This window comes from Oryx dammah, unplaced genomic scaffold, assembly GCF_014754425.2.
Source record: "Oryx dammah isolate SB20612 unplaced genomic scaffold, SCBI_Odam_1.1 HiC_scaffold_11227, whole genome shotgun sequence".
NCBI classification, from domain to species: domain Eukaryota; kingdom Metazoa; phylum Chordata; class Mammalia; order Artiodactyla; family Bovidae; genus Oryx; species Oryx dammah.
In genome coordinates, this window is record NW_024080620.1 from 2,464,933 (window position 1) to 2,492,325 (window position 27,393).

The 27,393-nt window shown below is 35.3% G+C and overlaps 1 protein-coding gene across 1 annotated transcript in view; it reads right to left on the reverse strand.

Annotated features, from left to right (window-relative positions):
- The window catches only part of LOC120861099 (serine/threonine-protein kinase TNNI3K-like), a 329,844-nt gene that overhangs the window by 274,845 nt on the left and 27,606 nt on the right, over positions 1-27,393 (reverse strand). The window contains exon 5 of the mRNA XM_040236762.1: positions 16,619-16,729. Within this exon, the coding sequence (XP_040092696.1) occupies positions 16,619-16,729 (111 nt within the window). The remainder of the gene's footprint in view (positions 1-16,618; positions 16,730-27,393) is intronic.

Consider the following 27,393-nt stretch of genomic DNA (forward strand, 5'->3'; position numbering starts at 1 on the left):
TGTCCATGGAAATTCTCCAGGCAAGAATACTGGAGTGGATTGCCATGCCTTCCTCCAGGAGAGCTTCTCAACCCAGGGATTGAGCCCAGGTCTTCCACATTGCAGGCGGATTATACCATCTGAATTACCAGGGAAGCCCAGGAATACTGGATTGGATAAACTATCCCTTCTTCAGGGGATCTTCCTGACCCAGGAATTGAACTGGGGTCTCCTACATTGCAATCAGGTTCCTTACCAGCTGAGCTACCAGGGAAGCCCAAATTGGATAAGGATTAGACAAATAGCAATTCTCTAATTATTAGATCAGTGTTCGGGGGAGAGGGGGAGAGGGTGTTAGATATAAATAATCCAAAGATCTTTATTTATCTTGACAGTTCACAAATGGATCACAAACTATCAACGTGGAGGCTCTGTGATAGCACAGGACAGTGAGTCAGTAACCGATTTTATGCTAGAGAACACAATTCACATGATGGATTCGAGAAAACATTATCAATTAGAATGGAGATTAAGTAAAGTTCAGCCAAGTCATAGAGAGAGACATGCAGATCTAACTGTGAGCACTCCCTTTTGGGAATGCTGCATTTCATTTTGTGCAGTAGAATAAAATTTCAACTCTGTAATTTTTTTTGTTGTTGTTAGGGACAAGCTTAATCATTAAATTAAGTTCAAATTCCTCACTCATTTGTTAAATAGGTTAAAAGATATATTGAATGGACAGAGAAAAAATTTTAAAGATGAAACTTGATCATTAGTCTGTCTGCATAGTCTGTATACTTCATATTACAGAATTTATAAAAGTAATTTGTATGAAACTATTCAGGAAAATTGTTTGTGACTTTGTAAGCTATTTTTCTTATGGAATGTATCATTAGAATCTCTTCTGCACTTATTGAAAGTAGGAATAATTTTACTCATTTTGTATAATTTTTAAAACGACACTTGAATTATCATTAATATAGTCATTTGACAAACATTTATTAAAAATATATACTATATGCAAAATCACAAACTTTTACCTGTGAGGGCTGTAAAGATTTTAACATGCAGTTCCAATGCACAAGAAAAATACATAATAAAGCAATCAAATAAAACCATGTTTATCAAACAGGCAGTGCTAAATGCTACAAAAAAGTATCAAGTGCTGTGTTGTTAAAAGCATGGAACCATCTCAAGTTGGAGGGATCCAGGAGTTTCATGAAGGTGGGATTTTAGCTGATCTTTGAGTGTGGGTGGAATAGGCTGTGTATAAAGAGGCTGTGATGTAATAAAAATCATTGGGCATATAAATGGGGCATTTAATTTAATTTAGAGCATGGGTTGCAAAATTAAGAATATGAGGATCCATGACTGAAAAGGTAGCTGAGCTGGGTCATTACCACTCTAATCCCTTTTAGGGTGTATCTTGAGTCACCAAGGTTCTTGGTCAGAGGAATGACTTTATCAGTCATGCTTTAGAGAACCCAGTACATCTTTAGGAATTCTTAGGATAAAGTGAACTGTAAAAGATTGGAGGACAGCCTTATCAGTCAGAGTACTACCACAAGAAGTCCAGGAGAATGATGACAGTACAAATGAAGAAAAGACTGAAGCAACATATTGACCACTACTAGGAATATTCTTGATAGTTCCAGACAAATGATGTACATCCACTGCCCATTGTCTTAATTTATTTGGAATTTCCTCCAAGTTTCCCAGACATTCAATGTATACCTTTTCAGGAGGGAATTATGAGAATGATTCTTTGACTCCTGGCAGGACATGTTCAGGTGTGGAGCTTTGCAATAATCATGGGGCAGCTCAGCCCAGAGATTTGGGAGTTAGTTAGTAGCCTGCTCCAGGCACAGAAACAGGGAAATAAGCAGAGAGGTTAAAGTTGCTTCAAGGGGTTCCACTTGAATTGCTTCTCAGGGTAACAGCTGAAGGCTTTATATATCTTTCTGAATTGATCTATGCTTTAAAATAGCTACACTGGTCTGATAGTTGTGCAAGAATACATGATAAGAAGTAGAGGTGCTGAGTGCCTTTAAGGGGCATCTCAGAAAAGAGATGAGAGAGGGCAATTGTTAGAACCAGTCATGGGGTTTTTAGTCTCTTATTTCCACTTAATCTCAAGGAATTTCTAAAGGTTTTTTTGAGAGCCACCAAAGGAAGTCATCAAGGAAAATAACACACAATATTCAGAGAAGATAAAATACTTAAAGGACTCTACTCCCTAAATACCATCCCAGAATGAAGTGTCACCGAGAGAAAGTTAGTTAGCACCCACAGTCTACTTTACTAGTATCTATTTACTGTTGGATTTGAAGGTCAAGTAGAAAATATTGGTCTTCCAATGTATCTGTAATTGAGATAATAATGTTTGGCCCTCCTGAGACATAGGATGCCTGGGGGTCTGAAACTCTGGGGATATAACTTGAGCAAGCTATAGAAACCTTGATTCAAAACTCAGCTTTCAAATACCTGCTAGGGAGTGTGGCATGGGAAAAGAAACTTACATGCAGATGTATCAAAATATACAGCTGTTTCTTAAATGCCTAAGAAAAGAAATTTCTATAGCAGATATACTGTATAATATAATTTATATATGAATGATACAATATACATATAAATCCTTATAGCTATCTTTATATCCATCTATCTATTTTTTTAATGTGTGAAGGACCTAGGGTGTTGGAATCAATTCAGTGCATAGGAGGGTTGGCATAGAGAGGCAGATTCACAAAAACACTGAATGGTAACAATGGGATTTCAAATTCAGACTGATTTGATTAGTAACAATCTTTGAATGTAATTTCTCAAGTAATGTTTCTTTCATCATTTTCTAGGGTAGCAAGCTGATGAATATCTCATCTAAATTTTTATTAGCTTATAAAGCTTTCCTTGCTTATGCTATTTTACCTTACCTCGAATCCCCAAATGCAATACTTAATGTTTAATAATATCCTATAGATTCAATGGCAAAGACTTAAGTGCCAGAAAGAAAAGTGATACTCAGCTAGTATACCCTTACAACTCTCTGACACTTGATACATGCTTAAGGCATTGCTTCTGAGACCATAATATTACTGATTATGATGCATGATCTATGATCTTGTCTCAATCTCTAGACCAAAAGCCTAGACAGTAGGAGACTGCCTTCAGGCCTTTAATAAACAGTATTCTGCAACACAGGGCACATTCAGTAATTGGAACATAGTTTCTAGTTTTGGCTTCTGAGAAAACCACTTCTGAATGCCACATAAGATATAGTGTTCCTAAATCAAGTCTCAGTTATTTAAGACTGTGTATTGAGTTTTGGGCTTAACCAATTTGACTTGAAGCTTTCTCAAACTTTGGCATCATGGAACCACAAATGACTATTCAGACAAAGTTTAGAGTTAATTGCAATGAATGGTGATAAGAGTACCTATCAATCATTAATGGCATCAGTAGGGTGATATGTAAGCAATAATTTATAATGATGTGCATTGACTGGCATAGTTGACCCTTGTTTATGCTTTTTATACCTGAATTGTGGTTAGCCCATGATGTTCACATAGGATTTATTCCTGTCTGCAAAACTTGGGGTGAAATCAGAGATAAGGTAATAGTGCTGCCTACTATGCAATCACATAGTGTTATATACCAGAATCTCAGAGAAAGAGAAACAGACAGACATAGATGAAGTTTGTAAACTGTTTTTACAAATCCAGCATTTATTGCAAAGCCTGACAAAGATAATTGGAATGGATTGAGTGGGGCCCCTCCTGAATGCTGTCAGATTTATACATTGAAGCCCCAAACCTCAGTCCTTCAGAATGTAATTCTATTCTGAGATAGTACCTTTGAAGATATAATTAAGTTATGGTGATCCTTAATCCAATACAACTGATATCCTTATAAGAGGAGGAGATTAGGACACGCACACACACACACATACACACAAAGAGAGACACCAGGTATGTGTACCCTGATTCAGCCATGTCCACATGGGCAGAAGTCCACCTGCAAGCCAAGGAGAGAAGCTTCAGAAGAAACAAAACCTGCCTACACTTTGATCTTGAATTTTATTTTCTAAACTGTGAGAAAATAAATTGTGACTTAAGCCATACAGTTTGTGGTATTTTGTTATGGAAGACCTAGCTAACTAATATAACAATACAAAAAAGAAAACCACAGACTAACCTCACTTATGAATATCAGCAAAACAAGTTCAGTAGCAAGCTAAGAGAATAATATTTCATGACCAGTTGTGTCACTGTGGAAGTACAAAATCATTCAGCAGAAGAATGACAATTGTTCTGGGAGAATCAGCCAATGAAATTAGGAAAGAGAAAAACAACATTTTAATAGCTGAAGGAAGCAAAATTATTATCACATTTGGAGAATATAACTGTCAATCAGAGATACACTAAAGATTTGCCTGAGATATCTATTAGAAACAATAAAATAAATCAGTAAGTTCAATGGTTATAAAATTAAAAATCAATAATCAGTAAGTTTCCTATAAACAAACTTTAACAAATTAAAAAATACACTGTCATTTGCATTAGTGGCAAAAAAAAAAAAAAAAACAACCTAGCAATAAATTTTAATAAAACCACAGGGAAAATATTCTACAGAAACTTTAATAAATGGAAAGAAACATATTGTTATTGAATAGGAAGACCCAATATTATGGGATTATTAATTTTTCTTAAATTAATTTATAAATTAGGATTTATATTAGGATTAACTAATCCTAGTTAGGATACTGTCATATTTTTCCTTAGAGAAAAATCAAGTAACAATTAAATCAGAAACAAATAAAACATGATAGCCAAATTTCTTAGCACTTTATGTTCTAGACAGTGCCTAAAATTTAAAATATATTGGGTCACAATATAATACACACACACACACAAAGCCAATAAGGTAGGTGCATAATAATATAATCAGTTTTCTAAAATTAGAAAATTAGATATTTTCTGAGATTTAAATTCAGAGAATCTAGCTTTGGAGTTCATGCTCTTATTATTGTAATGAGTGCTTCTGAAGGTCATTTAAAAATGGAAGAAAAGTCAGAAAAGTTCTGTGAGAAAAAAAATAGAAGAAAAGGGTGCCAGGAGAGAGTACTTGCACTTCTAGGTATTAAAATATAACCTAAATATACACTAACTAATAAAAGAGTGGTGTTTGCTATTAGCATTGGAATACACAGGTATATCCAAATATTTAAGATGGAGGGAAAACAAGGAGAATTCAATACACATTGATCTAGAATACCTGGATAATCTTGGGGGGAGAAAACTAAAAACTGGATTCCTATTTCTTATCATACACTGAAAAACATTACAGATATAATCAGCATATGGGAGGAAAAACAAAATTAAAAGTACTTGAAGAAATATTTAGGACTTCCTTTTTTTATACCATGTTTAAAGGACCAAGTCTTCCTAAGCAGAGGCCATAAAGCAAAAAACTAAAATTCCGGTCATAAAAATTTGAAAATACACATAAAAATTCTGAAAGGGGAAACTAATAAAATAGGCTGCAACAGATATGACAAAACTTAATTCCTCAAAATACTTAATTCTTCCAAGTCAGTAAGAAAAAAGTTAATACAAAATAGACATCATATAGAATAAGGAATATAAAAATCAATAGTATATCAGTTTAAAAAAACCTCAATCCCTTATACTTAACAAGATTTTATTATTTAAGTTGGAAAAGATAATAGATATTGATATTTTATGCAAAGGAAAGAAGGTATTCATACTGTAAAAAGTAAATAAATATACTTTTTGAAAGGCTTTTTGGCAATAATTATAAAAATATAAAATTCACATACCCTTTTGATCAGCTACACATATAAGCATAAATAATCATGGATGTTCAAATCTAGATAGGTCCATTGCACCCCTCCTACTGTAGCAGCATTCACAACTCAATGGCATTTTCAGGGTTCATCTATGTTGTAGCACATATCAGTATTCATTCCTTTTTATTGATGAAGAAAATTCCATAACAGGTTATACCAAATTTTACTTATTCCACTCACCAGTTGATATACATTTGTTTCTACTTTTTGATTATCATAAATAATAATGATATGAACATTCATGTACAAGTTTTTGTGAGTCTTGGGTATATACCTAGAGCAGAATTAGTGGGTCCTATAAGTAACTCAGAATGATGCTGAAGCTGAAACACCAGTACTTTGGCCACCTCATGCAAAGAGTTGACTCATTAGAAAAGACTCTGATGCTGGGAGGGATTGGGGGCAGGAGGAGAAGGGGACGACCAAGGATGAGATGGCTGGATGGCATCACCGACTCTATGGATGTGGGTCTGAGTGAACTCCGGGAGATGGTGATGGACAGGGAGGCCTGGCATGCTGTGATTCATGGGGTCGCAGAGTTGGACATGACTAAGCGACTGAACTGAACTGATAAGTAACTCTATGGTTTCACTTCTTGAAGAACTACCAAACTGTTTTCCAAAGCAGGTGCAACATTTTATATTTCCACCAACAATGTATGAGGATTCCAGTTTCTCCATATCCTCACCAGTCCGTGTTATGGTCTTTTAAAAATTATATTTATCCTGTTAGATATGATGTGGCACCTCACTGTGGTTTTGACTTGCTTCCTCTAATGACTAATGATGGACAATTTTTCATGTGCTTCTTGGCCATCTGTATATCTTTTTTGGAGAAACATCAATTTAAATCCTTAGTTAATTTTTAAACTGGATTATTTATAATTATAGGTTCCCTGGTAGCTCAAATTATTGTGTTATATCTCCATTGTATTTTAAATTTTCTTATAGTAAATACTGCTCTTATAAGATTTATGTCTCAGAAAGGAAAATAGAAGTTAACATGCACAGAGTGCCTACTATGTGTCATAGAATTATGCATATGATATACATAGTGAATGGTTATGATCCTGGGCTCTGGAATAAGCTCTGATAATGTTGCAAAAGCTACTAAAATAGCAAGAAGCAAAATTATAAAACAAATGAAGACAGTACTTCTTTGTAATTATTCATGATACTTTCAAGCTATCCTTCTCTCACAGATATCTAACTTCTAATATTTTTCAGGGAAGTGCCTCGTAAGTTTGAATATGTATATCAATTACCTGGGAATCTTGTTAAAATGCTGATTTTAGGTAGGTCTAAGATTCTATTTTTCATCTAGCTCCCTGATAATCCTATTTTGTTGGTCAGTGGGTCATATTTCAATTAGTGAAGTTTTAGGGTATGAACTGATTAGTAAGATTTTAACTACAAGAGCTAACTTCAAGCGTTAGGGAATTTTGCATTGTTAGAGATGTCTTAAAATTTACAAGTGCTTCAAAATCTAAAGAATGAGCCTCTGTTAGACAGGGGAATTGATCACCTTGAACTGGGGTCTTGTCTAGTGCCCATGTAAGAGGTGGTATGCCCATTCAGAAACAGGCCTTACTTGGCCACTTTCTTTATTTTTATTTTTTTTATTTTTATTTTATTTTTACTTTATTTTATTTTACAATACTGTATTGGTTTTGCCATACATTGACATGAATCCACCATGGGTGTATACAAGCTCCCAATCCTGAATCCCCCTCCCACCTCCCACCCCATATCATCTCTCTGGATCATCCCCATGCACCAGCCCCAAGCATCCTGTATCCTGTATCAAACATAGACTGGCACTTCATTTCTTACATGATAGTATACAGGTTTCAAAGCCATTCTCCCAAATCATCCCACCTTCTCCCTCTCCCTCCAAGTCCAAAAGTCCATTCTATACATTTGTGTCTCTTTTGCTGTCTTGCATAAAGGGTCATCATTACCCTCTTTCTAAATTCCGTATATATGTGTCAGTATACTGTATTGGTGTTTTTCTTTCTGGCTTACTTCACTCTGTATAATTGGCTCTAGTTTCATCCATCTCATTAGAACTGATTCAAATGTATTCTTTTTAATGGCTGAGTAATACTCCATTGTGTATATGTACCACAGCTTTCTTATCCATTCATCTGCTGATGGACATCTAGGTTGTTTCCATGTCCTGGCTATTATAAACAGTGCTGCGATGAACATTGGGGTACATGTGTCTCTTTCAGTTCTGGTTTCCTTGGTGTGTATGCCCAGCAGTGGGATTGCTGGGTCATAAGGCAGCTCTATTTGAAATTTTTAAAGGAATCTCCACACTGTTTTCCATAGTGGCTGTACTAGTTTGCATTCCCACCAACAGTGTAAGAGGGTTCCCTTTTCTCCACACCCTCTCCAGCATTTATTGCTTGTAAACTTTTGGATCGCAGCCATTCTGACTCGCGTCAAATGGTACCTCATTGTGGCCTTGACTTGCATTTCTCTGATAATGAGTGATGTGGACCATCTTTTCATGTGTTTGTTAGCCATCCATATGTCTTCTTTGGAGAAATGCCTATTTAGTTCTTTGGCCCATGTTTTGATTGGGTCGTTTATTTTTCTGGAGGTGAGCTGCATAAGTTGCTTGTATATTTTTGAGATTACTTGTTTGTCAGTTGCTTCATTTGCTATTGTTTTCTCCCATTCAGAAGGCTGTCTTTTCACCTTATTTATAGTTTCCTTTGTTGTGCAGAAGCTTTTAATTTTAATTAGATCCCATTTGTTTATTTTTGCTTTTATTTCCAGTATTCTGGGAGGTGGATCATAGAGGATCCTGCTGTGATTTATATCAGAGAGTGTTTTGCCTATGTTCTCCTCTAGGAGTTTTCTAGTTTCTGGTCTTACGTTTAGATCTTTAATCCATTTTGAGCTTATTTGTGTGTGTGGTGTTAGAAAGTGATCTAGTTTCATTCTTTTACAAGTGGTTGACCAGTTTTCCCAGCACCACTTGTTAAAGAGATTGTCTTTACTCCATTGTATATTCTTGCCTCCTTTGTCGAAGATAAGGTGTCCATACATGTGTGAATTTATCTCTGGGCTTTCTATTTTGTTCCATTGATCTATATTTCTGTCTTTGTGCCAGTACCATACTGTCTTAATGACTGTGGCTTTGTAGTAGAGCCTGAAGTCAGGCAAGTTGATTCCTCTAGTTCCATTCTTCTTTCTCAAGATTGCTTTGGCTATTCGAGGTTTTTTGTATTTCCATACAAATCTTGAAATTATTTGTTCTAGTTCTGTGAAAAATACCGCTGGTAGCTTGATAGGGATTGCATTGAATCTGTAGATTGCTTTGGGTAATATACTCATTTTCACTATATTGATTCTTCCAATCCATGAACATGGTATATTTTTCCATCTATTAGTGTCTTCTTTGATTTCTTTCATCAGTGTTTTATAGTTTTCAATATATAGGTCTTTAGTTTCCTTAGGTAGGTATATTCCCAAGTATTTTATTCTTTTTGTTTCAATGGTGAATGGAATTGTTTCCTTAATTTCTTTTTCTACTTTCTCATTATTAGTGTACAGGAATGCAAGGGATTTCTGAGTCTTGATTTTATATCCTGCAACTTTACTATATTCATTGATTAGCTCTAGTAATTTTCTGGTGGAGTCTTTAGGATTTTCTATGTAGAGGATCATGTCATCTGCAAACAGTGAGAGTTTTACTTCTTCTTTTCCAATTAGGATTCCTTTTATTTCTTTTTCTGCTCTGATTGCTGTGGCTACTTTCTTTAATGGAGGTGTTCCTAGCCTGACAACTTGAGCACATGCTTTTGACTACATAATATAGTTTGAGAATCTGAAAGTTTAGTTGAAATTTTTCTTCCAGCATCAATTTATAATGAAAACAGAGGAATAGCTGAAGAGAACTACAGTTACACTATTGGCTGAACTATATACATTTTGATAATTTGTGAAATAAAGGCATATATAATTATAACATGATTCTGATTTAAACCAATTCTGTTGAACTAGATAAACCTTGAAAATGTTATGCTAAGTAAAAGAAGTCAATCACAAAAGATCACATATTTTATGATTCCATTTATATGAAGTAGCCAGACTAGACAAATCTATAGAGATGGACAGTAGATTGGTGATTGTTTAGATAGGGGCCATGAAAGGTAGATGGGACTGATGCTACTGGATATTACATTTCCTTTCAGGGTGACAAAATTTTTCTAAAATTAGATTAGAGTAATTATTATACAACTTTGTGTATTTGGTAGAAAAACACTGAATGTCCACTTTAGGTGAACTGTGTGGCATATAAATTATATGTCAAAAGAACTGTTTAGAATACAATGCAGAAATATCAGAAATTAGGAATAGAGCTTAGAAAAATGGGTTTCATATAAAAAGGGACTGGAATATCCTGATGTGCTTAGTCTTTGAGACAATTCAGAACTGAGAACATAAGAAGTTTCCCTGACATTTGAATTCTGAGCTTCTGAAGCTTAAATTCTGGTCAGGTGGACTGAAAGGTTTTTGCACAGATTAGAAGAAGGGTAGTATAGCATTGTGAGAGCTGGCTCTGACACCACATAGCATGTAAACATCTACTCGACCAATCATTAGCTCTGTCACCTTGGACAAGCTACTTAACTTCTCTGCACCTCAGTTTTTTTTAATCTGGAAAGTGAAGACAAAATCTCAAATGAGGATTAAGTCAATTGCCTGATTGCAAATGAAGTTCATAAGGAATTACTGCCTGGTCATAAATTGGAGGCACATCTGATACTTTTTAGGTGGATTCATGTCAATCTATGCCAAAACCAATACAGAATTGTAAAGTAAAAATTAAAAATAAATAAATAAATTAAAAAAAAATAAATAAAACTCATGAGTGCAATATCTCTTAGAGAGAGAGAAACCATATTTTATAATTCCAAGCATTCACTTGTTGTGCCTTTGGAAAGAAAACTTCAGCCATTTTAAAGAAACAAGAGTCAGAAGATTTTTGGCAAACAAAACTCTCTCCTGAAGCATTTAGAATATTTAGTTAAAAATGAACTGGAAAAACATCAACAACATTTCCTTGAAACCAGATATAAATCACAAAAAACTGAGAAGTATTTCTGAAGCAGGGTTTTCAACAGTCCCAAAATAGGATAAGGTAGGACAGAATAAATTCAACTATGAAAATAATATATCATCTGCACAAAGTATACATGAAAATATACCTTTCTGTGAAAAACAAAACACTCCACAATTCCTGTACATTATACATTGCATCATCCCAGACATGCTTTTCTCATTGCGATTCAGTTTTCTAAAGCTACACATAACTGATTTGTCTCCTGATAACTGCAGAAACAACTGCATGAAACATCAAAATGTAATAGCTTTTTAAAGAGATACTTGACTAAATATAATGTGTTTTCACTTGGGATATGTGTGTGTGCATGCCTATGCGTGTGAGGGGATGTGTATATACTGAATGCTCACGTACATGCATTATATCCCCATGGGTTCTTGTGACCATTTATTCAGCATCATATATAGTTGAATCAATTAATATTGCTTTAATTGTACTCATAGCAATATCTGAGCCTCAGATAGTAACATATTCAGTTTTCCATTTTGTTTTCTGAATACTTGTTTTGTGCCTTATGGCTGTAAGCTCTGTTTTAGCAATATATACAAGAGTCATCATCTGATACAAACAGCCAACTCATTGGAAAAGTCCCTGATTCTGGGAAAGACTTAGGACAGAAGGAGAAGAGGCCATCAGAGGATGAGATGGCTGGATGGCATCACCAATGCAATGGACATGAACTTGGGCAAACTTTGGGAGTTGGGAGGGACAGGGAGGCCTGGTGTGCTGCAGTCCATATGGTTGCCAAGAGCCAGAAAACTGAGCGACTGAACAAGAGTCATAAGGGAGTAACTGTCTTTTTATTTACAAAATCAGGGATTTGGAGTCAGATAACCAGGCTTGAGTCCTATTCATCTCATTTATTTATTATCTGCATGATCCTATGGAAGTCACTTAACTTCTGCAATCCTCAGTTTCCTCACTGGTAAGCTGAGTCTAAGGATAGCTACCTCAAGAGAACTGAATAACAAACATATGTGAATGATAAAACACTACAACATGTTAGCCAATAGTTTTCAATTACCAGGCTTGAGAGAGCATATGATTCGTGTGCCCTCTGGACTCAAAGAGGAGAAAAGGGTTTAATGCTTGTTTATTGATTGCTGACAGGATCTTAGCCTTGTATAAAGCAGCACATGCATATGTACTGATAGATGGATAAATCACGCAGGGAGCAGTAGTGAGACCCAGGACAACCAATATTTGCCTGCTTTTCAAAGCGCAGTAAATCTAAATCTGAGTCTCAAATTGCAGTCAGCATGTCTCAGAATCTGCAGCACATGTTCTCCTCTGTTATTGAAGGGGACAGCTGCTTAGTCAATGTAAATTTTATTGCAAAATTGTTTAATAGAATTCACAATTATGGGAGAACCAAAACACTTGAGACAGTAATGGAGGGTCTGAATTTGATATGTGTAGACAAAGAGGGCTGTCAGACAGCATCAGTCATTGTTTCACAGAAAAAAATGTGGGCAATAAAGGAAAGCTAATGAAAGGAAACTCCCACCGATCCACTGCCACCATTCCTGACAACCAAGAGTAAAAACTAGTAACTAAAACTAAAGCATATTCCACTCCTATTATTTATATTTTATTCTCTTACACTCAAATTTTCTGCATCATTTGATACCCACAATACTTTATCTATTGAAACTCTCCATCTCCCTAATTACTGTGAGGTTACAATATGCTTGTTTCCCTCATACCACTCCAACCAATCCTTCTTTGCTTCCTCAAAGGCTGTTCAGTAATTCCTAAAGTCTCTGTAGATAGGCTTAGTTCTCAGCCACATTTCAGCTACCGGTATGCCTGCAAATATCCCATATAATTTCCTAAAACTTACATTAAGTCCCAAATTCTTCACTGTATACTAACTGTATATTTTTAAATTATTAACAAATTTTTCCACTTGAAAATCTGGGTATTATCAGCAATCTACATGTCTGGAGATAAACAGTTTTTCCTCAGAATTGAATCCTCTACCCAGTTTGTCTTCATCTATTTAATCATCATATTATCACTCTGGAATCAATACAAAACACTGAGATCAAAGAAATCCTCTCAACACATTATATATCATGCATCCAATCATTCTCTTGCTAAAAAAGATTTAATGTCTTCTCATTTCTTTTTGGAAAACAATTGTATTTGTTGTAAGTATCTTGAAGAGTGGGAATTTGTATGTTCTATTCATCTCTTTATCTACCATACCATCTGGTCTTGTGTATAGTACGTCATGAACTATATTTGCTTATTGAATTAAATTAAACTCCTTGGACTCCCATTTTTAGTTTCCTTAATCTGGTCCATTCCTAACACCCAGATTTAATTAAAGGGACTCTTCACAATCTGTTTCATGCTATCTTTCTATTTACTCTCCCCTAAATGTACTTGACTCATTTTTCTTTCATAGTTTTAGACATAATTCCTCTTCCTTTCTCTGTCCAGTTCTACCACTTTTCAGCCTGATTTTAAACCACTTCTCAGAAACCCTTCCCTAAGTCTTCTAATCTACCTTGGTCTCAATTCCCAGTGAAATCCTCACACTTTTCTCTGTTCTTTGCAAGTATTATGCAATGATCATGTTTCTAATTATTCCTAATATCAAACCTGATCTGATCTTTGACTCCTTTCCTATACATAGGACTATATTGCTATTTTACTTTTGAATTGTTTATATACATTTTCCATTTTCTATGTTCGGCTATGATTTAAAGTCTTTAGGGGGAGAAATTATGTCTTATTTTCTTGTACCATTCCCATATTCTAACAAAAGACTAAGGAAAAGTAGAGGCTGAAAAATATTTGTTAAATGAATGAATGAATATAAAGTCGGTACTGCAATTATTAACTGTGAAAGAAATAATTCAAAGAAAAAATCTGTATTTTGAATATGATGCTTTCAGGTTTTTTTAAACACAACATTCCTATAAGAGCTGTAACTAAGTTAGTCCAATAGATAAGAGAATAAAGATTAATGTATATACACCTTATTATGGCAGTATTCATGATTGACTATAAAAGTCATTAAATATTACACCAGAGCAAATGAAGGAAGTTGGAAAACTCTTGGAGAATTGCACCACAGGAGTAGATGTTTATTTGGAATTATTTTAGTAAAATTTGACCTATGGCTGGCAGAATTGATATAATTCTTACTTCCCTACTATGATTTAGAAAGCAAGAAAACAGTTATTTGAATAGTAGACGAAGACACCAAACTCTTAACCATCTTGCTTTTGACCCTGTTATAATTCTATCACTCACAAATGTAATCAGTTAAGTGTTAAACAAAAAGGACTTTGTTTTGCAAAATGTTTCCTGGCATTAAGAGGTTGAATGTATTTTACTGCGACTTAATGTCTACCTCATCAATTCTTCTACCCAGATTTCTGTATATTTACCTTCCATTTAGCTTATCACTGATCTCAGTCAGTTTCTTTTTTGGATAATATTTATATTTAAGTGATTCTAATGGGATTTCTCTTCTCCTAGTAAGTAATACAAATTCATTTATATTTATAATGAATATCATAAAAAGTTTTATATTCTGGGAAATTAGATAATCTATTTTCAGGGAAATACAGTAAGGAATGGAAATGTCAACACAAAGGAAATTATTTTACTCCCAATGAGATATGTTAATATTTACTGAATGAAGAGACCTTTGAATTGACACTGTTAAGAGGGATGACACACACCTATTTTACAGGTTTTATGTGTGATTTTACATGCAGTTCTATTTGTTCACAATTGTGCCTATGTGTTAGCGAGGAAGGTATACCTTAAACTGCAACATGATTAAAAGAGAGAAATAGATAGTGACTTAATAATGAAGACACAAGACTGCTCAGTTATTACAATGTTGCATTTACATGGGTTTCCCTTGTGGCTCAGCTGGTAAAGAATCTGCCTGCAATGTGGGAGACCTGGGTTCGATCCCTGGGTTGAGAAGATCCCCTGGAGAAGTCAAAGGCTACTCACTCCAATATTCTTGCCTGGAGAATTCCATGGACTATATATATAGTCCTTGGGGTTGCAAAGAGTCAGACAGGACTGAGTAACTTTCACTTTCACTTTGGGCTTCCCTCATAGCTCAGTGGGTAAATAATCTGTCTGCAGTGCAGGAGACCCGAGTTTGATCCCTGGGTCGAGAGGATCCTCTGAAGAAGGAAATGGCAACTCACTCCAGTATTCTTGCCTGGAGAATCCCATGGACAGAGAAGCCTGGCAGTCCATGGGGTTGCAAAGAGTCAGACATGTTACATGTGGATACCACAATTAATAGCATGTGAAAATCATGGGAGTTTGAGTAAAATGACCAGGTTTCCAAACACGGCTTTTTTTTTCTCCATGGCTTTATAATCTGTAAAGATAATTACTGTATAACAGCCTTGGTTTCATATCTATTAAATGGCAGTGATGATAAAAACTATTTCATGAGGATTTCTGCAGTAAATTAAATAATGCAAATTAAACTGTTCCTCATATTTAAAATAATATTTCAACAATTAAATTTTAGTTAAGAGCCAGAGTCCCTTCTATGGCCTTTAAAATACTTTGCAATCTTATTTGTAACTGTCACCTGATCTCATGTCCATCACTCTACTTCCAGCTCATATATAGTAATGACTTTGGCTTACTTGTGCCCTTCAAGTACACTTAGCTGTCTCTGCCTCAGGGCTTTGCAGGTACTATTACATATAGTAATCATAGCTTCAATATATAGCTTGTTTAAAATGGTACCTACTTCTTCATGCTGTTTTCATTTTACCTCATTTTATTATTTTTCTTATATTCACAACTAACATTATATATAATTTTTTCCTTATTGCTTGTTTTGTTCTCTAAAACTAAATTCCAAAATATTTCCTGTCTTACTTGTTACAGTCACCTCAGCAACTAGAACAATATCTGGTGTACAATAGATGCTTAATAAATCAAATAATGCATGAGTGAATGAATTACTGAATAATTTTTCACTGAGTCTTTACCTTGAGTGAAGCAATCTGCAAAGTCTTTTATATGGATCATCTAATTTAATCACTATGATGGGTCTATCATTTCTATTTTATAATGAGGAAAACAGATGTTTGAAGATACAGTAACTTGCTTGAGGTAAATATAGCAAGTGGTAGCAACAGTTGCCTGACTCCAATATCTATGTTTCTAATAACTGCTATATACTGCTACTTAGTTGCTCAGTTATGTCCAATTCTTTGCTGCTCTATGGACTGTGTCCATGGAATTTTCCAGGCAAGAATACTGGAGTGAGTTGCTATTTCCTTCTTTAGGGGATATTCCTGACCCAGGAATCAAACCTGCATCTCTGATGCCTCCTGCTTGACAGGTGGATACTTTATCACTGTAGCACCTGGGAAGTCTCTCAATACTATATAGCCTCTATGTATCTAGCCATCTTTATATTAATTAATATTTGATTACACTGTTACAAAACTGAATTTACTATCAAAAGAACATCTATACAGCTTATTTTGGTCTCCCTCAAAATGTGTGGATTCATTAGCTAAAATTAAACCAACTCCTAGAATTTTAAAAGTCAGTGTTTGAAAACAGTTAAAAACAAGATTCCAAAGAGGCAGATTTGTTTTTGCAGGTGACCAAGGTGTGACTCACCTCTAGGTGACCAGCAATTGTAGCAATATGCAGGGCAGTGAGGCCACCATACCCAACCTGCTGTATATCAGCTCCACTGTGAAGCAGAGAAGTGATCAATTCCGCACTATCCTGCAAGGAAACACATCTTTAGCATTACTTTTCTCTTAATAGCAGGTTTGAACAACTGTGCAACAGGATATATTGATTCCCTGACTGTCAGCCAGTTTATGCACCCAAAGGAAACTTAAGTGTGATTTCTAGCAACAGAGCACATGAAAAAGCAAAGAGCAGCTCTCAGATGGTTGGAATGGAGGAACAGATGACAGACTGTTCAGTTATAACCAATCTTCTACCACTTGACCATGAAAGACAGAAAGGACATTTACCTACAGTAAGACACTTGCAAACTCAACTCAATCTTACTTATAGGTCACTCCAATAAATATGTTTTTTTCCAGCAACTGCACTATTGAACTGGCTGCAGTGGACCATTTCATGGTAGTTCAGTAATTGATTCTCCTCTAACACATATGTGTCATGGGTCCAATACATAATTAAAGCACAGTGTCATGGACTCTATATATAATCAATCAGTGGTGGTTTTCTTATTAATAACTGACTCATTAAAATATTTTCACTCAGTGAAAATGTTTGAAGCATTGTTTGAGCATTTAAGTTAGAGTAATATATGTGATGAGCAAATTATTTTCTTCATACTATTATTTGCATTATACTTCTCTCCATTGTCTTTGGAGAGACATGATATTTTTTAATAATATTAATAGAAATGAACATTCATTGAATTTTTATTATGTAATTAACCTTTCATATGCACTAACATTTAAACTGATACATGGTGAGACTTCAAAAATAGTTGACAAAAAACACATTAAAATAAAATTTATCTAAATGATCTCAAGAAAAATTACTATAAACCTCATTTTATAATTCAGAACTTTCAAAAGAGTAATGTGGAGTGCCACATATTCACAGAATTCCAAATCTGGAAGGGAATGTGAAGAAAGGTCTTCATGTTTAACTCTCTCCCTCAAAGGGAGAATTCAAACCATAACTTGATAATACTTGGCCATCAACATGTCACACACCCAGTGAGAAGAAAGCCAAGTCTTCATGGGATAGGCCAATGCATTTATGCATATAATGTAAAATACTGTCAGATAAGAAAATCCTCCCATTAGAAAACAAAGTCTGATTTCTTAATGCTGTCACACATAAGTGAAGGTCTGGAAGTCGTAAAAATTGAAGAAAAAAAAAAAAAACTTTGACAAAGTACTTCAAATAGCAAGATTAATGTTATATTTTCCAAATCTTTCACTGTTTACCTGCTCTACAAAGAAAGTTAAATAAAAAATTCATCTTCCTTTACTATTCCATTGGCTCCTTCTGCTCAAATTACAGACTTAATGTTTCTTCCACTCTAAAACAAAAACAAACCAAAAAACCCCACTATTTTTTCCACTGAAGTAAGCTAATTTTATCAATATCCTTTCTGTCTCCAAAAATCGAGTGATTTCGGAGTGTAATCCCAAGCTATTTTCTCATTCTAACTGCCACCTTTGATTATTCTTACACAGTCCAATAACTTCATTTTCAGTCCTGACTTCTCTGCTAAGTCCAAATTCCATATATCCTGACTACCAATGCCACCTCCAACTAAAAACTCAAAAGTACTGTTGTGAAAACCGTTCATAATTTTCCAAGTGTTTTCCAACTGTCATCTCCTAGCATTCCTTATTTACATTAATGGCACTTTCTCATTCCAAATGACCTTGAGTCCCTCCACCTCAATCAGTTTCAGAATTGTGCTAGTTTTGACTCACTAGTACCTCTCACATTTTTTCTCCTTATTTCTAACATCACTCTCCACAGAAATAAGACGGAAATAAGCTTAGAGTATTTAAGGTCAGTGCTCAGTACAAAGTTAAAAAAAATTAAAGAAGGAAAGAGTATTGTGCAAGATGAGATCAAAGGCATCTGATCTTACTGTAGGGTTTTGCAGGCCATTGTATTAGGTATTCAAATTTTTCCAAGTGTAATAGCAGTAAAATGATATGTCACTGATATAAAGAAGAACAGGAAAAGGCAGTTTCTGAGGTAGAAATAAAATATTCTGTTTTTCAAATATTAAATTGGGATACTTACAATGCAGGGTTAAGATTGTGTTAGAATTAGCCTCCCTAGTTAGAATCCCAGATCTGCTAATGACTATATAAACTAAGGCAAGTTACATAACCCCTTTACACTCATTTCCTGCATGAACAGTCTCTGAGATAAATGGGAGAGATATCACCTTAAAACATGCTTCCTTGCAGATGAACAAACATTTAAAAATAAGAGATGAAGGTGACATTTTTTAAGCATAAAATATTTTTAATAGAGGGAACACAAGCACATGAAAGCATGAGGAAAACAATATTGTAAGAAAATGACAAATTGGAGAAAGATATTCACAACATATAAAACTGACAGGTGGTTTGTATATTTAATATATGAAAAACTCATATAAATCAGTAAAAAGATGGATATGCTTTAATTCAGTGAATATTTATTAATGGATATATACCTTATGACAAGTACCATACTAAGCTAAATTAAAATAAATTATATGAAAATCATTGAGCATATGAAATATTTATCTATTGGGCAGATTCTTGTAAACACACATTCATCTTTTTCTCAGCTGACTTTGTATGTCCTCTTAGTTAGCTGGAATTTGTGGGTTTTAAGAGAAAGTATGTTATGATTCCTTCAGAATAGGTAAATAGTGAAGTTAAAACTTAAAAGTAATAAATCACCCTTTCATATATCAGCTGGATTTCTCAAGCTGACTTCTGATTGATCCAAATATATTTTTATTAAATACTATAAAAATAGAACTCCAATTCAATCAAGTTATGCTAAAATGTAATAAAATCATCATTGCTACTTTTACATAATTTTCTATGAACTAAGTACCAAGTAAAATGTTTACTCTATACCTCTTTCAAGTCTCACAATTTACCTATAAGAAAAAATATTATTATCCCTACTTTACAGGGATAAAGAATTGATGCTTTTGAACTGTGGTGTTGAAGAAGACTCTTGAGGGTCCCTTGGACTGCAAGGAGATCTAACCAGTCAATCCTAAAGGAAATCAGTCTTGAATATTCACTGGAAGGACTGATGTTGAAGCTGAAACTCCACTACTTTGGTCACCTGATGCAAAGAAATCACTTATTGGAAAAGACCTTGATGCTGGGAAAGACTGAAGACAGGCGGAGAAAGAGATGACAGGATGAGATGGTTGGATGGCATCACCAACTCGATGGACATGAGTTTGAGCAAGCTCCAGTAGTTGGTGATGGACAGGGAGGCCTGGCTTGCTGTAGTCCATGGGGTCGCAAAGAGTCCAACACAAATGAGTGACTGAACTGAACTGAACTGCTTTACAGTTGATGACAGTCAGGCTCAAGAATTTAAAGTTCTTCCAGAACCAGAAATACTTTATCTAAGTGTTGCAGCTAAATACAAACTCAGGTCTGATTCCAAAGTCCACACTTAACTTTTGACTATCCATAGTGATTTCACTGATTTTTTCCTTGGTTTCAATCTAAAGGAAAAAATTGAGAGGATTTACTTTTGTTGCATTTTGTTGTATTTGACACATGCCAAGCATTTCTCCCTACTCTACAGGAATATTGTTTTCTGATGGAATAATTTAAAAATTCAGCAATCTGGTGCACATGTCCTGGAAAGGAAATTCATAGAAAATAAAAACATCAGGCAAATTTTAAATATTATAAAGCTGACCTCACTTCCTGCTTGTATTCTGTAATATATAGAAAGTGTCTGAGGGCAAGTGTTTTAAAAGAAAGACTTAAGATGTGGTTTGGGGATATTATTTTGGGGAACTGACAGGCTTTCCCTTTCAGCCAAATTTGCATCATTATTATTTAGTGGGATACACAGAAGCATTCTAAAGTATGTGATAAATAAGCCTCTGTGACACTTTCATGTGTGAAACACTTGTGATTTTTAAACAAAGGAAAATCCTTGTGTGAAAGAGTGAGGCTTGGACAGAAAAATCAGTCCAGCTATCTAGTTGAAAAAACAGAATTAAGGGTACAATAGACCTTTGAAGATGTATGTAAACCAATGAAAATTTTTTATAGTGGTAGCAACTTCAACATTTTCCTATGCACAAAACTCGAATACAGGATCTACTATCTTGCCTTTTATTAACCCTACAATTATTATAGATAAATCCAGAAAATGTAGGTATTAGTATGAGAGAGCTCAGATTCTCTATTACCAAATTACATAAATTAAAAATACACACACTCACACATGCACACACACACATGCATGCGCGCACACACTCGGGTTTTTGCCAAAACTATTCCATAATAAAAATTAAACTGGGATTGTTGAATATCTAAATTTTACTTTTTTCTGATTATGCAAATATGTCCTCTGGTGCATGCATGCTAAGTTACTTCAATTGTGTCTGACTCTTTGTGACCTTATAGACTGTAGCCCACCAGGCTGCTCTGTACTAGAATTCTCCAGGCAAGAATACTGGAGTGGGTTGTCATTTCCTTCTCTAGGGTATCTTCCTGACTCAGGGATAGAACTCGTGTCTCTTCCTTCTCCTGCACTGGCATGTGGGTTCTTTACTACTAGTGCCACCTGGGAAGCCCCATATCCTCTGGAAGTTTCATTAATTATAGTAAGCATTTATTTACAATCTTTCCATTTATATGTGAAACCTATATTCCTTCCCCTCATATCTGGGTGGATTGTGACCAAAAGAGTATGGCAGAAATGAGCTACGTTTCTTCCAAGGCTAGGTCATAGAAAACCACATAGCTTCCTCCTCGTTTTCTGGAAAATTTGCTCTTGAAGCTCTGAGCTACCATTTAAGAAGTCTGACTTGAGGCAGTCATGCTGTACAGAATCCAAGGCCACATGAGAAGGTTCAGTTCAGTCACTCAGTTGTGTCCAACTCTTTGTGACCCCATGAATCACAGCACACCAGGCCTCCCTGTCCATCACCATCTCCCAGAGTTCACTCAGACTCATGTTCATCGAGTCAGTGATGCCATCCAGCCATCTCATCCTCTGTCATCCCCTTCTCCTCCTGCCTCCAATCCTTCCCAGCATCAGAGTCTTTTCCAATGAGTGTACACAGCATATAAAGGTTCTCCAATCAAATGACCCACCTAAGACCAGCCTTTTAGTCACCCCAGCCCAGGCACCAGACATGTGTAATCTCCAGACGATTCCAATTCCTCAGTTGATGGAGTAACTCCTAGTTATTCATGTCTTTTCAGCTAAGGCCCTACACTTGGTGGAGTAGCATCAAGCCATCACCACCATATCTTGTCTGAATTTCTGAAATGATTGTTGAATGATAAAAATAAGTTTGGGGTAGTTTGTTATGCCTCAATAGATAACCAAAGTATCTCATAGTAGAAAATGTAGAAAATAAAGGAATAAAAATTTTAATAACCTGCATCCTACCATAGAGGCTTCCTCGATGGCTCAGTGGTAAAGAATCCACCTGTCAATACAAGAGACATGGGTCTGGTTCCTGGATCCAGAAGATCCTCTGGAGAAGGAACTGGCACCCCATGCCAGTATGCTTGCCTGGGAAATCCCATGGACAGAGGAGCCTGGTGGGCCACAGTCAATTGGTCACAAAAGAGTTGCACACAACTTAGCAACTAAGCAACAACAAACTTACCATATAATCACTATCACCATTTATGTGTGTATTTATTTTCTTTCATTCTTTTTCCTATGTATGTACCTCCATAAAACTAAATAGAGCACAGACTAGTATAGCAAACAAACCTGTGCTTGCATACTGAAGGCCACTTCCTGCATTTCTTTACCTCTTGAGCTCTGGATAAATTTTTCCCTGTAAAATGAAGTTAATAACAGTACAAATCTCATAGAGTTGTGTGGATTAAATCAAACAATGTAATAAATTTATCATAATGTTTGAAACATAATTTTTATTATCAGTTATTAGGTACACAATTAAGCTCATATCACATATAGAGGTAAGTAATCTCTTTTTCATTTAATATAAAATCAGGAGCATTTTCTCATGCCTGGCAGATGCAGAGATGTACCACTCAGACTCCCTTCAAAAAGATTGTGTCAGGAGGGTGGTTAGCTGGCAGCCTCCCTCAGCTAGCTATTTCAGGATTCTCTGTAGCATTTGAACTGAGACTATGATTTTTTTCAAGGTGGCCCCAAGTCTATTACTGAGAAAGATGGTAGTAAAAGAGCCTAGCTATTTCCACTCAATGAGACACTCCTAGGGCAAAGTTTGCTCTGGAGATCCCACTGGGCTGGTAGAGATTCCAGAAAGTCTGCACTGTGGTCTGACAGCACCTCCAGACCAATCCTACCTTCTTTTTCTTTTTAATTTTTGTAATTTTTTGCTTTCATTTGTCACTTTTAATTTTTATTAAGATATAAATGACATATAACATTAGCTTTAGATGTACAACATAATGATTTGACATAACTATATATTGGAAAATGATCACCATAGTAAGTCTAGTTAACATTCATCCCCACATACTTATCTTCTTTCGTGTCTGTGATGAGAACTTTTCAGATCTACTCTCTTAGCAATTTCATCCTTTTCCTATCTTTAAAATAAAACATTCAGAATATAATCCAAGATTTTCTTGATGATTTTAGAGTCTACTTCAACACTTTATCACTTGACAAGTCTAATTCTCCAAATCTGCCCTTTACTTTTAGTAAGGAAAAAAAAGAACCTTGCTAGTATCTCTGAATGCCATAATGGTGCCATATAGTATTATCACTGTAGGAAAAACAAAACAAAACAAAACATTGCTCAAAGAGGTGTTATTAACTTGTTTAAATTATATGGAGTGATGTGGCTTCCATCGTTGCTACTCCATGGGCTAAATTTGAGTGTGCATCAGATGCACTGAGGGCTTATTAAAACACAACTGGCTTGACTCCACCACCAGAGTTTCAGATTTAGTAGGTGGAAGCCTAATCATTTTCATTTTATTTATTTATTTATTTGTTGTTGTTGTTGTTTGCTTGTTTTTAGTATAAATTTATTTATTTTTATTGGAGGCTAATTACTTTAAAATATTGTATTGGTTTTGCCATATATTGACATGAATCCACCACGGGTGTACATGTGTTCCCCATCCTGAACCCCCCTCCTCTTCCCTCCCCATACCACCCTTCTGGGTCATCCCAGGGCACCAGCCCCAAGCATCCTGTATCATGCATCGAACCTGGACTGGCGATTCATTTCACATATGATAATATACATGTTTCGATGCCATTCTCTGAAATCATCCCACCCTCACCTCTTCCACAGAGTTCAAAAGACTGTTCTATACATCTGTGTCTCTTTTGCTGTCTCACATACAGGGTTATCATTACCATCTTTCTAAATTCCATATATATGCATTAGTATACTATATTGGTGGTTTTATTTCTGGCTTACTTCACTCTCTCTGTATAATAGGCTCCAGTTTCATTCACCTCATTAGAACTGATTCAAATATGTTCTTTTTAATGGCTGAGTAATACTCCATTGTGTATATGTACCACAGCTTTCTTATCCATTCATCTGCTGATGGACATCTAGGTTGCTTCCATGTCCTGGCTATTATAAACAGTGCTGCAATGAACATTGGGGTACACGTGTCTCTTTCAATTCTGGTTTCTTTGGTGTGTATGCCCAGCAGTGGGATTGCTGGGTCATAAGGCAGTTCTATATCCAGTTTTTTAAGGAATCTCCACACTGTTCTCCATAGTGGCTGTACTAGTTTGCATTCTCACCAACAGTGTAAGAGGGTTCCCTTTTCTCCACACCCTCTCCAGCATTTATTGCTTGTAGACTTTTGGATTGCAGCCATTCTGACTGGTGTGAAATGGTACCTCATTGTGGTTTTGATTTGCATTTCTCTGATAATGAGTGATGTTGAGCATCTTTTCATGTGTTTGTTAGCCATCTGTATGTCTTCTTTGGAGAAATGTCTGTTTAGTTTTTTGGCCCCTTTTTTGATTGGGTCATTTATTTTTCTGGAATTGAGCTGCATGAGTTGCTTGTATATTTTTGAGATTAATTCTTTGTCAGTTGCTTCATTTGCTATTATTTTCTCCCATTCTGAAGGCTTTTTCACCTTGCTTATAGTTTCCTTTGTTGTGCAGAAGCTTTTAATTTTAATTAGATCCCATTTGTTGATTTTTGCTTTTATTTCCAATATTCTGAGAGGAATATTGCCCCTCATAGAGCATCCTGCTGTGATATTTGTCGGAGAGTGTTTTGCCTATGTTCTCCTCTAGGAGTTTTCTAGTTTCTGGTCTTACATTTAGATCTTTAATCCATTTTGAGTTTATTTTTGTATGTGGTGTTAGAAAGTGATCTAGTTTCATTCTTTTACAAGTGGTTGACCAGTTTTCCCAGCACCACTTGTTAAAGAGATTGTCTTTAATCCATTGTATATTCTTGCCTCCTTTGTCAAAGATAAGGTGTCTGTAGGTGTGTGGATTTATTTCTGGGCTTTCTATTTTGTTCCATTGATCTATATTTCTGTCTTTGTGCCTGTACCATACTGTCTTGATGACTGTGGCTTTGTAGTAGAGCCTGAGGTCAGGCAGGTTGATTTCTCCAGTTCCATTCTTCTTTCTCAAGATTGCTTTGGCTAATTTGAGGTTTTCTGTACTTCCATACAAATTTTGAAATTATTTGTTCTAGCTTTGTGAAAAATACCACTGGTAGCTTGATAGGGATTGCATTGAATCTATAGATTGCTTTGGGGTAATATACTCATTTTCACTATATTGATTCTTTCGATCCATGAACACGGTATATTTCTCCATCAATTAGTGTCCTCTTTGATTTCTTTCACCAGTGTTTTATAGTTTTCTATATATAGGTATTTAGGTAGATATATTCCTAAGTATTTTATTCTTTTCATTGTAATGGTGAATGCAATTGTTTCCTTAATTTCTCTATTTTCTCATTATTAGTGTATAGAAATGCAAGGCATTTCTGTGTGTTAATTTTATATCTTGCAACTTTATTCATTCATTAGCTCTAGTAATTTTCTGCTGGAGTCTTTTGGGTTTTCTATGTAGAGGATCATGTCATCTGCAAACAGTGAGAGTTTTACTTCTTCTTTTTCAATTTGGATTCCTTTTCTTTTTCTGCTCTGAGTTCTGTGGCCAAAACTTCCAAAACTATGTTGAATAGTAGTGGTGAAAGTGGGCACCCTTGTCTTGTACCTGACTTTAGGGGAAATGCTTTCAATTTTTCACCATTTAGGATAATGTTTGCTGTGGGTTTGTCATATATAGCTTTTATTATGTTGAGGTATGTTCCTTCTATTTCTGCTTCTGGAGAGTTTTTATCATAAATGGATGTTGAATTTTGTCAAAGGCTTTCTCTGAATCTATTGAGATAATCATATGGCTTTTATTTTCCAATTTGTTAATGTGGTGTATTACATTGATTGATTTGTGGATATTGAAGAATCCTTGCATCCTTGGGATAAAGTCCACTTGGTCATGGCGTATGATCTTTTTAATGTCTTGCTGGATTCTGTTTGCTAGAATTTTGTTAAGGATTTTTGCATCTATGTTCATCAGTGATATTGGCCTGTAGTTTTCTTTTTTTGTGTCACCTTTGTCAGGTTTTGGTATTAGGGTGATGGTGGCCTCATAGAATGAGTTTAGAAGTTTACCTTCCTCTGCAATTTTCTGGAAGACTTTGAGTAGGATAGGTGTTAGCTCTTCTCTAAATTTTAGGTAGAATTCAGCTGTGAAGCCGTCTGGACCTGGGCTTTTGTTTGCTGGAAGATTTCTGATAACAATTTCAATTTCCATGCTTGTGATGGGTCTGTTAAGATTTTCTGTTTCTTCCTGGTTCAGTTTTGGAAAGTTGTACTTTTCTAAGAATTTGTCCATTTCTTCCAGGTTGTCCATTTTATTGGCATATAATTGCTGATAGTAGTATCTAATGATCCTTTGTATTTCTGTGTTGTCTGTTGTGATCTCTCCATTTTCATTTCTAATTTTATTGATTTGATTTTTATCCCTTTGTTTCTTGATGAGTCTGGCTAATGGTTTGTCAATTTTATTTGTCTTTTCAAAGAACCAGCTTTTGGCTTTGTTGATTTTTGCTTGGTCCCTTTTGTTTCTTTTGCCTTTATTTCTGCCCTAATTTTTAAGATTTCTTTCCTTCTACTAACCCTGGGGTTCTTCATTTCTTGCTTTTCTAGTTTTTTAGGTGTAGTTAGGTTATTTATTTGACTTTTTTCTTGTTTCTTGAGGTATGCTGGTATTGCTATGAACCTTCCCCTTGGCACTGCTTTTACAGTGTCCCACAGGTTTTGGGTTGTTGTGTTTTCATTTTCATTCATTTCTAGGCATATTTTGATTTCTTTTTTTATTTTTTCTGTGATTTGTTAGTTATTCAGCAGTGTGTTGTTCAGCCTCCATATGTTGGAATTTTTAAATGGTTTTTCTCCAGTAATGGAGATCTAATCTTACTGCATTGTGGTCAGAAAAGATGCTTGGAATGATTTCATTTTTTAAAAATTTACAAAGGCTAGATTTATGGCCCAGGATGTGATCTATCCTGGAGAAGGTTCCCGTGTGCGCTTGAGAAAAAGGGTGAAATTCATTGTTTTGGGGTGAAATGTCTTATAGATATCAGGTAGGTCTAACTGATCTATTGTATCATTTAAAGTTTGTGTTTCCTTGTTAATTTTCTGTTT